Genomic DNA, 13,432 nt, shown 5'->3' on the forward strand with positions numbered 1-13,432 from the left:
TTGATCGTTTTGACACATTTCATCTATTTTTGCGGAAAAAACTTATCATACATGTCATATCTATGATGAATTGATAATAATGTGATTGGTATGATTATATATTGAAACTTTAGAAACTATAGATTCACGTGAGAGCGAAATATTCGTAAAGTTTCTCAATTGGAGTATGCAAAACAGAAAAAAAGCTGAAGAATTTTCGGCTAAAAATATTTTGCGCCACACATACAGCCATACAGGGTGACTCAAAAATAGAACTGCAGTAACTCTGTGAACATCAAAAACGTCCGAGGCCAGTCTTTTCAACATATTCAACTTTGAGCCAACACTGTGTATGATCTAAGTATAGCGTAATCATCTGCATTACCAATGCCATCGGTGGTGGTGGTGGTGGTGCCAGTCACTCACTGACTGGTGCTGCACCTGTGCTGTGGCTCTGAACATTTTCTGTTGACAGTAATATTTTTTGCCTTTGGCTTGGCTTGGGACTTGGGAGGGTATTTATTTCATATTAATACATTGGCCACGTATGCTTATGTAGCCCATCCTGTTGTTTCCATTTTTATGTCAATAACTTAGGCTGTGTCGATGCAGGCTAACAATAAACATACATACTTGTATCACTTTCACTTTCAATAGACATTATGCGTTAATAATTGTAAACACTCGGCCTCATTTTCTCCTGACTCTGAACTGCCCGGCTTCACGGCAAAACGCATTGCGTCAATTCACCTGCAGAAAACCTATCTAAGATGCTCCCTCGCGAGTGATAAGCATTTCCACCAGCTTATCGTGTTGTATCATTATTTAATTTATCACAATATATGTGTAACATCCCAAAAGTGTATGGCACTTTAGGGCACGCAAAAAAATTTAAATGTTTATCGTCCCCGTGCGACCCAATTTTTGGCGCCGCACGAAAAAAATGTTTATCTTTTATTTTGAATTTTCCGCGTAAATCGCAGCGCCGCCACCCGGGAAATTTGTAAACTACGCTTTCGTAGGTACTTCAACAATGATCACTCTATTTGCACAGGCCTAAATACTTAGCATGCTATGCTATAGTCGATAGTAATACCTCATGGTGCCATACAGGGCCTGTGTACAGTGGTTGTAAGGGAATCGGGACTCAACGATGGCCTGAACCTGACCTTTCATGTGTAAAAAGTAATAAAAGATAAAAATAAAATATGCCCCCCCCCGATGCAATTTTCAACTACCCTTCGGACGATAAACATTTTTTTATTTTTGCTTGCCCTTACCTTGTAGTTGTAGAAGAAAAATGACACAAGTGAAATATTTTTTTAGCGGACGAGCAAAGACAGGGCCATATGCTATCAAGTGTGCACTGCAGGCCAATCCTCGCCATGCATCAATGTTATCAATTCATGAGGACCAACACTTCGGGCAGCAGACATCACATGATCGGTAATGGCGCTGAACTGTTTTCGTCCGCTAATGTTTTGTTTCATTTAATGCCGATTTTCTGATCAAATGATTAATAGAGTTTACAGGTATTAAGTGATAAATAGAGAACAGAATAAACTGGTTGAAGTACTTACATTAGTAAGGAAACACTGTAAATTGCAAAGTTTGGAGGCGGTGTAGAATTTCGACTCTTTTTCTTTAGAGAACTGGGTAGTCTGGCCGAATCGGTAGATGTCGTCCTGGGTATACCTAAACATTCCCCAGGACCAACCTGGGTAATCCTAGTAAAAGTTACCCAGGATCATCCTGGGTAACTTTTGGACACTAAACAATACCCAGTTTGAAATTCGTGCATTATTTCAACCTGCGGGCGAGGTTGAAATTGGTATGTTTTCAGTCCAGCAAGAGACAAAATCATGTGCTCTGGCGACATTCATGACATTGATCTGTTTTGCCCCCTCGCAGAGTTAAAATTCACCATTCACGACTTCAATCAATTTCTTTTTAATTTCTCTGCCTTAAGATACGAAATTGGCCTCTCTAAATGATGGGATTGATGCTAAATATGCTTTTAAACCATCAACAAAAACTTTGTCAGCCATTTCAATAAATGTCATAAATTCGTGCACTGCAAAAAGCCAATGTACCGTTTTCAAGAACCTCGCCCGCAGGTTGAAAAAATGCGCGAATTTCAAACTGGGTAATGTTTAGTGTCCAATAAATTACCCAGGACGATTCTGGGTAATGTTTATGTATACCCAGGATGACATCTACCAATTCGGCAGTAGTCTGGGTATTTTCAAAATGGTGGTCAAATGTTTACAATTATTAACGCATCATGTCTATTGTCATTCGTACTTGATTTGAGGATTAGAAATAGAATGAAATGTTTTTGCTTTGGCTTGGTTATATTCATACATGGGCCACTTGAAGGAATGGGCAGCTTTTTATTGCAATTTGCAGTATGTTTGTTCTTCTTCTGGTTCATCAGTAAACTATTTTTCTAAACATGTTTGATGCTCTTTCAATTTCGTTTCGTCTCTCAGTAGAAAAACACGTTATTTGATATTTTTATCATTTGATATTTTTGATATATACTCGATGATTTTCTATGGCCAAGCCATAGAAAATCATCTCGTGCTGATCCAGTGACTCAGACCAGTGACTCAGTCTTTTTTTTTGTTGATTGTTCTTTAATCTTAAACATTTCATACTAAAATTACCCTTTTCTACTATCTTGGGCCCCCCCTCCCCCCCCTACAGCTGCAGTATTAACTACCTCCTTCACAACTTATAACCCATACATGTAATTTAGATAGAACAGGGCTTTAAAAACTCCTTACTTCGATGTTAAAACTTCAGCTGAAGCACAATTAGAACATGGTAAACACTAGTAATCTCTCGTCGAAAATTTGACAAGTTTCAGAAATTTTATTGAATGTCGGACATCTGACTGATAAGGAACCGGGCTACGATGCACCCTAGCTTGCAGGATGTTCAGAAATCTCACCGAATGTTACTATTTACTATTCACAGGTTCCACTGAATATGTTTTTTAATGGATATTTAATAGATATTTCCATTTTGTTTCGACAGGAAATAGATGGAAGATTTCCTGGGGCCAGCATTACCTCCTGGATACTTACAAAATCAAACAGTTGCAAGTTCCACCTTTGGACCGGTGCTCCAGAAGACAGTGGAACATGTACCAGATGGACATTCAAGTTCTTGTAGATCAGTGTTACGACCCAGATTGCAAGTTGTGAACTATTCAGATACTGACTCTGACTGTAGTGAGAAACTTTCAGCTTGTGGGCCAGCACTGCCCCCAGGGTTTGGAGCAACAACTAGTTTGGTAAGAGACGGCAGTTTTGGGACTTCCACTGATCGAGACCACACTGATCCGTGTGGACCGAATTTGCCACCGGGATTCAGAGTCACTAATGGCTTAGTAGCTAATCCAGACACTTCTTTTGTGAAAAACGACAGTACACATTCTTGCGGTCCAGGTTTGCCTCCAGGATTTCTAGTTGAAAGTAGTTTGGAATCTGACCCAGTTGTAGAGCAAGAGCTGCCAGATTCTTGTGGCCCAGCTTTACCACCAGGATTCAAAGCTGCACATAGCTTAGTTGAAGAAGCTGACCGGGTTGCTTCAGTTGTAAATCAAGAGCATCTAGCTTCTTGTGGCCCAGCTTTGCCTCCGGGATTTCAAGTTGCAAATAGTTTGGAAGAAGCTGACCCAGTTGCCTCCGTTGCAAATCAAGAGCATCTAGATTCTTGTGGCCCAGCTTTGCCTCCGGGATTTCAAGTTGCAAATAGTTTGGTAGAAGCTGACCCAGTTGCCTCCGTTGCAAATCAAGAGCCTCTAGATTCTTGTGGCCCAGCTTTGCCTCCGGGATTTCAAGTTGCAAATAGTTTGGAAGAAGCTGACCCAGTTGCCTCAGTTGTAAATCAAGAGCATCTAGCTTCTTGTGGCCCAGCTTTGCCTCCGGGATTTCAAGTTGCAAATACCTTAGAAGAAGCTGACCCAGTTCCTTCAGTTGTAAATCAAGAGCATCTAGCTTCTTGTGGCCCAGCTTTGCCTCCGGGATTTCAAGTTGCAAATACCTTAGAAGAAGCTGACCCAGTTCCTTCAGTTGTAAATCAAGAGCATCTAGCTTCTTGTGGCCCAGCTTTGCCTCCAGGATTTCAAGTTGCAAATACCTTAGAAGAAGCTGACCCAGTTGCCTCAGTTGTAAATCAAGAGCATCTAGCTTCTTGTGGCCCAGCTTTGCCTCCAGGATTTCAAGTTGCAAATACCTTAGAAGAAGCTGACCCAGTTGCCTCAGTTGTAAATCAAGAGCATCTAGCTTCTTGTGGCCCAGCTTTGCCTCCAGGATTTCAAGTTGCAAATACCTTAGAAGAAGCTGATGCTGTTGCCTCAGTTGTAAATCAAGAGCATCAAGATTCTTGTGGCCCTGCTTTGCCTCCAGGATTTCAAGTTCCAAATAGCTTGGAAGCTGACCCAGTTACCTCTGAGTGTGCTAGTAGACATAAAAATCAAGATTCTTCTGGCCCAGCTTTGGCTGCTGGATTCAAAGTCGAAAAAATATTAGAAACCGAACCAGGTTTTGGCACCTCCGCTGTTGCTCAACAGAATCGAAATTCTTGTGGATCATCATTGCCTCTGCGATTTCAAGTTGCAAATATTTTAGAAACTAGGAACCCAGGACCTGATACTTCTTTTCTCGATAAAGAGCATTGTGGACCAGCATTGCCTCCATGGTTGCAACTGCAAGCAATAAAAAGTTCAGTAATTCACAATTTAAACATACTTGGTACTGTTGCGACTGTATTAGACAAAGTGCTGTCTCACTCTTGTGGACCAGTATTGCCTCCAGGATTTCAAACTCAAAATGATTGCAATACTGACAAGGGATTGCCTGCAAATGTGACTCTGAATCAGTCATTGGGACCACCACTACCTCCTGGATTTCTGACTGCAAAAACTCGATCTAAAAAATATCCTTGGTCTGATCAGGTTGTAGGACCATCACCATTAAAGATTTCACGCAAGTCTCTAGGACCTGCTCTGCCACCAGAATTTGAAACTACCAAGTCCAATACAGACTCTGATCTTGATGAGGCTGTGGGATTTCTAAATACTGACTCTTGTGGTCCAGCATTGCCACCAGGTTTCTGCACTGCTGAATCTTCGGACACCGATTTCAACCATAACTTCCGAAAATCCATCCAGAATTGTTCGAGTGAGTTACTTGGACCAGCACTGCCACCAGGATTTCAGGCTCTGCAGGAGTCTGATATAGATTTAGGTTCTGATCAGGACGTACCCTCCCCATTCAACAACAACCATTCAATAGGATCAGCATTACCTCCAGGGCTTCCTATTGTTGATCCTTCGGAGTCTGATTCTAACTCCTGTCCAGGAGTTCAGCTACCGGTTGGACCAGTATTACTTCCTGGATTTTCGGAGGCAAGTCACTCTGCTGCAGATCATAAGTTCCTTCAGGCCGTGCCATTGCTGAGTAGTCTCAATTTGCCTCTGGGACCTGTACTACCACCAGGATTTCCTGCTACCACTGCGTCATCAGAAAAGTTAGATACAAAGTTGGATGAAGTTATACAACTTCAGGCTGGACCAGTCTTGCCGCCTGGATTTCGAATAGTGCATGATTCAGACTCCAACTCAAATTCCAAGGAGATCGGGACCTCAGTAACAACTCGGAAACAGAGTTTTGGTCCTTCCCTACCAGTTTTCCAAACTTCAGCTCTTAACACAGAATCGAATTCAATCCAGGAATCGCTACCTTGTGGTCCAGTTTTACCACCAGAATTTAAGGCAGTTGAACCTTCAGATACCGATTCAAATTCTGCGTGGGGAGGAGAACCCCTTGGAAGTGCAAATCAGTTAGTACAACCCCAAGTGCAAACAGAATCAACTTCAGACCAGGAGACAGGATCAGGATCTGTAGGAGTGTCAAGCAGACCAGCTTTGCGCGTCGGATTTACTCTTGGGATAAATTCTGAATCGCCTCCCTCACTTATTGAACAAGCCATGTCCAAGTCAATAGGACCAACCCTTCCTCCAGGTTTCAAAAAAGCCGCGGATGCTGAAAACTCTGACTTCCAAATTCATGCAGAACCTTGGTCAGATGATGACAATGATGCTGGTGAACAGCCATCAGTAGGTCCAAGTTTGCCTCCTAACTTTTCAAAGGCGACTGAAAGTTCACCTAGTTTACTAGGCCCAGTTTTGCCACCTGGGCTTTTGAAGAACAGGGGACCTACTGTAGAAAAAGACGGTGAAGAAACTGTTGGTCCATCGCTTCCACCAGGTTATGCACCAGATCCTACGGAAAAGAAAAGTTCATCAACATATGTAGGGCCTGTTTTACCAGAAGGGTTTAGATTTATTTCTGGTGCGGTTGCGAAACCTGCCATTGGTCCGACACTGCCACCAGGTTTTCAAGAGCACGGCAGACAAGAAACTACTGACTCTGTCGCACATCAAGTAGGTCCTGTCCTTCCACAAAGTTTGCTAACAGGAAAAACAGACTGTCGGAAAGATAAAAGAAATCGAAGAATTGGTCCAGTTGGCCCGGCGTTGCCTCCTGGGTTTCATCAGGAGTCTTCCAGTGATGAGGATTGTCAGGAAGATGTTGTTGGTCCAGTATTGCCCACATCAGTTGCAAGAGTGGGTCCTGTTGGTCCAGCATTACCTCCAGGATTTCTAATGCAATCAGCAAATGAAGATAACTTACCTGGTGCTCGGTCTGTTGGGCCAGTTGTCCCCCCGGGATTTCGATATGTTGGAGACGGCGGGTATGAGGTGGAAGACGATGTTGTTGGACCGATGCCATTTGCGAGAGGTGCTAGTAATCTGTCGGCTGCTGAAGAGTTTGAAAGACGTTCGAAGAAGATGAAAGATAAGTTGACTGGCAGGGTATGTGTGCTTTTGAAATATTGATGCGTTCTTGTTGCTGAAGAAATCAATGCTAAGCTCGAGGTGTTGATTATCTCGCCAAAAAGAACAAGGGTTAAACTCAAATGTAATGTAGACCAAACCCGAGGTAATTTACTTCCTTACTTAAAGGGATACGCCGTTCGTAATTACTTGTGGTAATAAATCCACTAACACAATGCTGTAGTGCAGTTTATTGTGAATACAAATTTGTTTAAACTTGGTATTCATAGTATTTGTATATCAGTCTACACAACCGCAGTGTTGAAATTTATATCCATGTCTTGCAGGATGACGAGGCCAACACAGCCACAACACGTGAATCTTGGATGACCGAGTTGCCTTCAGACGAACTTGGAAGAAGTCTTGGGCTGGTACAGCGAAAGTTCACAACTGGTATTGGTTCATCCAGGGGTGGAGATAGATCAGTTTGGACAGACACACCAGCAGATAAGGCAAGAAAAGAAAAGGTAGGTTGAAAGGTGTAGAATTCAGTTACTTGATAATCGATGGTTCACTTGGAGATGCCTTCCCATAGGAACACACTCAAAGTCCCAACTCCTCTAAGTAGCTTCCAAAGAGGAGAGTATAATTGTTGTCATTCAAATTTGCCCTCTAACAGCGACCTCCATTGGAGTGGAAGATTTTTTGTCTTAAGGACCAGGCCACACTTGAAAAGATGCGGTTGCTGTAACTTGATCTATTCTTTGTCCTGTAGAACCTTGAGTAGTGCAGAACAAGTGGAGAGCTTTTTCTTCCCTTCAGTACATTACTGAGTTGCACTGGTCAGGTCGGACACCATTGAGAGAATTCATCGTGGATTGTTTTCTTTCCAGCACAGTGTTCACTTGGCAACTGTAGGACTAGGATATTTCTTTGACTTTGACTCATCCTACAATGTAACTTTGGTCACGTTGAGAATACGAAGCCAGTATAACGTAAACAAACCCTTTTTTTAGGTGATGTGGAGATCTCTTCTTTCCTGTCCCAATCCCAAAGCCTGGTGTCCAAATTCCACACACAACCCTTTGTCTGGTCTGGTCTGCTCAGTACACAATTAAATCTGCTATGGGGTCCGTGTACATTTTGTGTACATACATTTTCGTGATTTAAAAAAGATTCAATGCTGCGATTTTCATCAAACTTTGCAGAAGTGTAGTCCTATATCTTGTCAATGTCATAAGTGAATTTTAGAAAGTTCCAATGATTCTGAATTGTTTTATTAGCGTTTTCGTGAGACATGTCAGAATATGACAGGATGCGGGGCGTGTTTACTGCCTGTGAGAGAATATCTTTCCGACCCCGTAAAATCTAGAAAAGGAGTTCCTATTTCAAAAACGACCTGAATCATGTTAGTTGATATCATTCATAATCAAAAAAGCCTAAAATGATTTTTGCAAACCAAATAACTAACATTCCAGGCAGTATTTAGGCATGACAGGGCTTTTTAAAAATTTCATCACATTTGTCCCATGGTACCACTGAACAGTTAATAGTGATCTCAGCCCTGGATTGGACTGACCTGTCAGAAAACAACAACTGATAATATTTTACATCAAGTCCAATGCTATTCTCTTCATTGTTTTCTATTTAGGAAGGTGACAGAGGGACAAAGAGGCCAGTTGAAGTTGTCTACTCTGGAATGTCGGTGAGAGATGAAAGAATGGAGCAACAGATAGACAGTTACAATGTATGTAGACTTTTAGTCACAAAACACTTATTTGTTGTATGAGCCAAGAATGCTTCCTGCCAGTCCTGTTTCTTGAGTGAATACAGTCAGTGGTTCCACCCTTGAACATTTGCTTGAATTTGGTTAAGTTAAACCCCAACTCTTGAGCCCTGGGTTCGAGTGATAATTCATGACGGTAGCTTTCAGTGCATAGTTCCATAGTGCATGGGATTATGCACTATGAGAACTTATCACTATTGTGCCCAAGATTGAATGATAAGGTGACCTGTTTACCGCGACCTTTTGTGCCCCAGGTAGGGGTATAAAGAAGTCACTAAAAGACTGTAATTGATTCTGAATGTTGAGTCCGAATCTTTATTCATCTCAACATATCCAATTAGCGCTGAGTAATAACTTTTTTTCCTTGAGAAGGGGACAATGCGCTGAATGGCTGTATGTATGAAGATGGATGATACAGTAGTGGTTGCCTAGCTGGATATGAGTAGTGTTTACAGAGCTAAGGCATAGACTGTCTTTGTCATTGTTATTGGACTGAATGGCTTCATGGATGACAGAACCTTGAGAGTCTGCCTGCAGACTCAACTGATAATTCTAGTTTGATTTATTATCTTCTTTCCAGAAAACTAAGAGGAAGGAGAGCTTGATGGATATGCATAGTAAAAAGATGAAGAAAAAGCATGAAGAGGTAGGGGTCGATCAGAATTGGAAAAGTTCAAGAGGCACTGCAGATAGTTGAATGGGTTTAGTTCATTTGCGTGACACAAGATGTCTCCCCAATTGACGACTGTCGCAGCTGGGTCCTTTTGTCCGCTAGCCTCGTTCCACTCGTTTCGGGACTTACTTTTGGACTCGACATTGAGCTGTAAGACAAGTAACCCCCACTGGAAGACAACCAGACAGGCCACTACCCTCTGGAGAGATTATTTCCCAAGGTTTCCCTGACAGGCCTAAGGTTACATCCCGTTCTAGTGCATTGTTTATTGCAGTTCAAAGAGTTTTCATTAATCCTGTTTGGAGAAGTTGCGGTCCTGCTGGAAGCCTCTTTTAACAAAAAAACCAACATATCTTATGCCCAAGTTTGCCCTTTAACTGGACATGCAGACTCGGGTCAGCAGCTCCAGTAGGACTTTCCCGATTTTAAAAGATCAGGGACTCGCATTCTTCTGTGCAACCCATCCATTGCGTCGGTCCAACCCATCCATTGCGTCGGTCCTACAAAATGATAGATTTTATCTTCTCAGATAACAAACCACTGGTCCAGCCTCCACCTGCTGAACAGGGGAGACCACTTTCAGTATACCACAATACTAAGTTACACAGCCACAGAAGACCTACACTGCACTTCTTTTTATCACCTTTGCGACCGAAGTTCCAACAGACCACCCCCACTTTCAGGTCTTCAGTTTGACATACCATTAGAATTATTCAGGTATAAGCCTGAGGTTGCTCCTCTCAACCTCCAGCTCTGGTGCATCCATTGATCCAGGGAACCAGCTACATGCACATACATGAGCAGCCGTATAACCGACATTAGTTTCTGATGAGTCGAACAATAAAGAAACTGTGATAGTCCCCGAGAAATCTGCCCTCTAAACCATTGAAGACTTTCTCCACCCAGCCACGTTTTTGTTGATCTCCTAGCTAATGACGTCATCCTACCGATATCTACACTATCTTGCCGCAGACATCCAATTGATGACTCCTAACTCCACAAGTCAATTTATGACTCCACACGGTCGAACCTGTCGCAGCTGGGTCGTTTTGTCACCCAACCTCATTGCACAAATCTCTCCTTAATTGGTGTCGGCTGGTATGGAGAAGCAATCTCTGCAGTCTACAAGGCCTCTTGCCATTTAGGGGATGACCCTTGGAACATGGATGGATGTGTCTGTGCTGAAGTCTGGTGCAGGGGTCGTTAGAACTTAGGATTTATTCCAAGGCTCCATGTCCAACTGAGGCGTCATTATTAGTGTGGCTGCTCCATGGCAGAGGTAGAAAATAGTATTCCTTGCATTCCTTGCCACTGGCCATGTCATTTGTCAATGAGCTTCAAGGTGGCCAGGTGATCAAGGCAACTCCTCTTTTGGTGTACCATGCTTTATGTCTTGTATTATCTTACAGGAAAAAGACCAACCAAAGGAAAGACGTCCATTTAGCCGGGAAGAGGATTTGGGAACGAATAAATTTGATGATGCCCAAAGGAAATCGATCATCAAAAAAGCACGTGGGCTTGATTCAAGATTCAGTCATGGAGAGCAAAAATTCCATTGATCGAAGTCTGTGGAGAACTGAACTATCATTGGGCACCGTCCATTTTGGAATGGGACACATGTGGGTTGCTCACGCATCTGTATTATACCAATCAGCTTGCGGTTGTACACAAAAAAAGTTTGAGATCGATGCGTGGTCTCACCATACCAGTTGAAAGGTTATTTCCATTTAAAATATATTTCTTCTTGAATTGTGAAATAGATGTGTTTAAAAATGAAGAAACTTATGAAGTTTCAGTCCAATTGGCTTACTTGCGTGGTTTTGAGGCTCCTTTTAACCTGCCGTGGTGACAAAGCTGACATGCGGGTTAACAGCCGTCAAAAATCGCCCCCCTAACTTAAGACTCCCAAACCCTGAATATATCATGCATAATGTACAACGAAAATTTCATGGTTTGACAGGCTGGGATAGGTCTATTTGGGTGTGAAATTCCTCCGTGGGTACGTCTTGGAAAAAGTTATGAGCATGTAGAAAGTACCATTTAAAAGGGAAAAGGGCTTAAAACTTGATTACAGGTGTGTGATTAGTTGTGGAATATCTTGAGAGCAGAACCATCAGTGGGCACCGTCCATTTCTGACGTCCTTCTTTGACTGTCAACAGTCGGCACTGGGGCGAGTTTGGTGTGTCACTTAACCAACCTCTACATCCGGGGTCTACTTGATTAGCATTCAAAATGGCTGCACCACTAGACCTATACACTATAGACCCTGGATGCTCGTGTACGTCATGTCGCTCGTCACTGCCAGCATCTGGGGGTGATGTAGTAAGTTTAACCCATGACCCGTCTATTCGGGCGCTGTTTCAGCATGACCAAAAACCGTTTGTAGCCAATCAAATAATTGTAAAATTGACTAATTATCTCAGGATGTAGGCCCTATACAGATAAAGAAGCCTTAAACTTAAATAAATTATCAAATTATTAAATAAATTATCAAAAGGGATACTGAAATAATAATTTCACAGTGCTCGCTTGATTGGGTATTGTAACACATGCTTCTTCAGTTCTATTTTGCGGCCCGCATGGCTCGGCTAAATGACGCAATTTTCTTGTAGAGGCAATTAATTTTTGGCTCACCGGTACGGTGAGTCTATACGACACCGCAGTGTCTGTCGTCCGTTGTCGTCGTCGTCGTCCGTCGTATCCTATTTCAAAAACAGTGGCACGTTTCTTAACCGCTAGGGCTATGGACTCAAAACTTTGTATGCATGACCCCCCTAGGTCAGATGACCTTTGACACTGAATTTCGGTCCGGTCTGATTCTTGACTTGACCACTAAGGGGCCAAAACTGAAATCATAAATAGTGTGATATCTCACTTTATTATGGGCCCCAGACCAACAGTCTGGGGACCATATTGAGATTGCTGGAAGTTCTACATTCTTCTATCTGTTCACCCACAAACATTATTGTGAGTGTTCTCTAAAACACCTAAATAAACCAAAAATCTTTCTTCCGTATACCACCAAACATAACCCCAACCATTCAACGTCACCAAAGACTTTTCGAAATTTGGATAATTTTGATGACTTTGAAGCGTTTTTATGCGCCGATTTTTCTGATTTGCTTTCAAATCTCCGGCACGACACATACATTAGCATATAAGCTCCGCCCCGTAATGGTGACGTCATATCCCCATGCATCATGGCGGCAGTATCTCTTTGCCGAAGAAGTGGCGAGCTGTCGAGTATTTTGAGCAAAGAACGACGGTTGAATGTAGGAATAAAATAAAGGAATAGCCTTAAATGCTTATCGATGATCCATCCTGCCCATCTGAAAAGGTTAGGGTGTTGTTTAAATGTTATTGAGCGTGTGATTTTGAGAAAGCGCGAGCGTGTTTGTCCGGAAATAGATCATCCGCGAAACGGAATAGACTTCAATCCGTGTGGGCCCGTGGGGGCTATCAAATTTGCTGACAAGCAAATCTCAAATTTCTAGTAATCTCTTGTATCTTAGTTATTCATATTCTATCAAAAGTATAAAAAAGGATTTAATTGAATTGTCATCTCAAAACAAAACGTAGTACAGTAGACCTCACCTTAGTCGAACCTATTGGGACCATAGATTTTTCTTCGACTTACACAAAGTCTACTTAGGTGATGATTATTCAAAAGAAAAGCATGAAATTTGCTTCAACTTAATCAGATCTTGGCATATGCAAGTTCAACTTTGGCAAGGTTGACTGTATCTTCAATTTTCATGACATGGCATACCTTTTCAAATGACAACTCAATTATTCCTAAATGGACCAAAGCAGCTGTGCCTGCCATGAAAACCACCACCACTAGCCAATTCTGAGGAAAACCAGATGCTGCTACTATGTTAGTCCTATGGACAACTCCAAAATACAGAAGTACTTGATTTAATCCCACAAAGCAACTACCTTCTTTGCTCTTCTACCCAGGTGCCTCCCTACCTCACAACTTCCATTGTACATCTTCACACCTCCCTCAACCCTAATTAGTGGGGACCATTCAATTTGCTGCCAAGCAAATTCATAGTTCTAGTTAGTGATTTGTTTTTGATGAAATTTTTATGGTAGGTACTCCAAGCAAGGATATATCACATATCATAAGTGTTTTTGATT

General features: G+C 42.2%; 1 protein-coding gene across 2 annotated transcripts; it reads left to right on the forward strand.

The window, feature by feature from the left end:
* Nucleotides 1–13,098, forward strand: LOC135494460 (uncharacterized). 2 transcript variants are annotated; one of them, XM_064782456.1, is made up of 6 exons: nt 1–88; nt 3,022–6,868; nt 7,177–7,356; nt 8,481–8,576; nt 9,196–9,261; nt 10,698–13,098. In XM_064782456.1, exons 2-6 carry the CDS (start codon nt 3,029–3,031, stop codon nt 10,845–10,847), a joined length of 4,332 nt encoding a protein of 1,443 aa, XP_064638526.1. In that variant the 5' UTR covers nt 1–88; nt 3,022–3,028; the 3' UTR covers nt 10,848–13,098. The 2 variants fall into 2 exon arrangements, with proteins under 2 accessions (XP_064638526.1, XP_064638527.1); XM_064782457.1 differs by lacking the exon at nt 1–88 and adding an exon at nt 126–329.
* Nucleotides 13,099–13,432: the final 334 nt, after the last annotated feature.

The sequence above is a fragment of the Lineus longissimus genome, chromosome 10 (genome assembly GCF_910592395.1).
Source record: "Lineus longissimus chromosome 10, tnLinLong1.2, whole genome shotgun sequence".
Classification (NCBI taxonomy): domain Eukaryota; kingdom Metazoa; phylum Nemertea; class Pilidiophora; order Heteronemertea; family Lineidae; genus Lineus; species Lineus longissimus.

Excerpts from the sequence above, each read along its gene's own strand:
- LOC135494460 (XM_064782456.1), top strand. The coding sequence starts at position 3,029 with ATGGAAGATTTCCTGGGGCCAGCATTACCTCCTGGATACTTACAAAAT. Across the intron at positions 7,357-8,480 it reads ATAAGGCAAGAAAAGAAAAG|GAAGGTGACAGAGGGACAAA; the intron begins GTAGGTTGAAAG and ends TTTTCTATTTAG. Across the intron at positions 9,262-10,697 it reads TGAAGAAAAAGCATGAAGAG|GAAAAAGACCAACCAAAGGA; the intron begins GTAGGGGTCGAT and ends ATTATCTTACAG.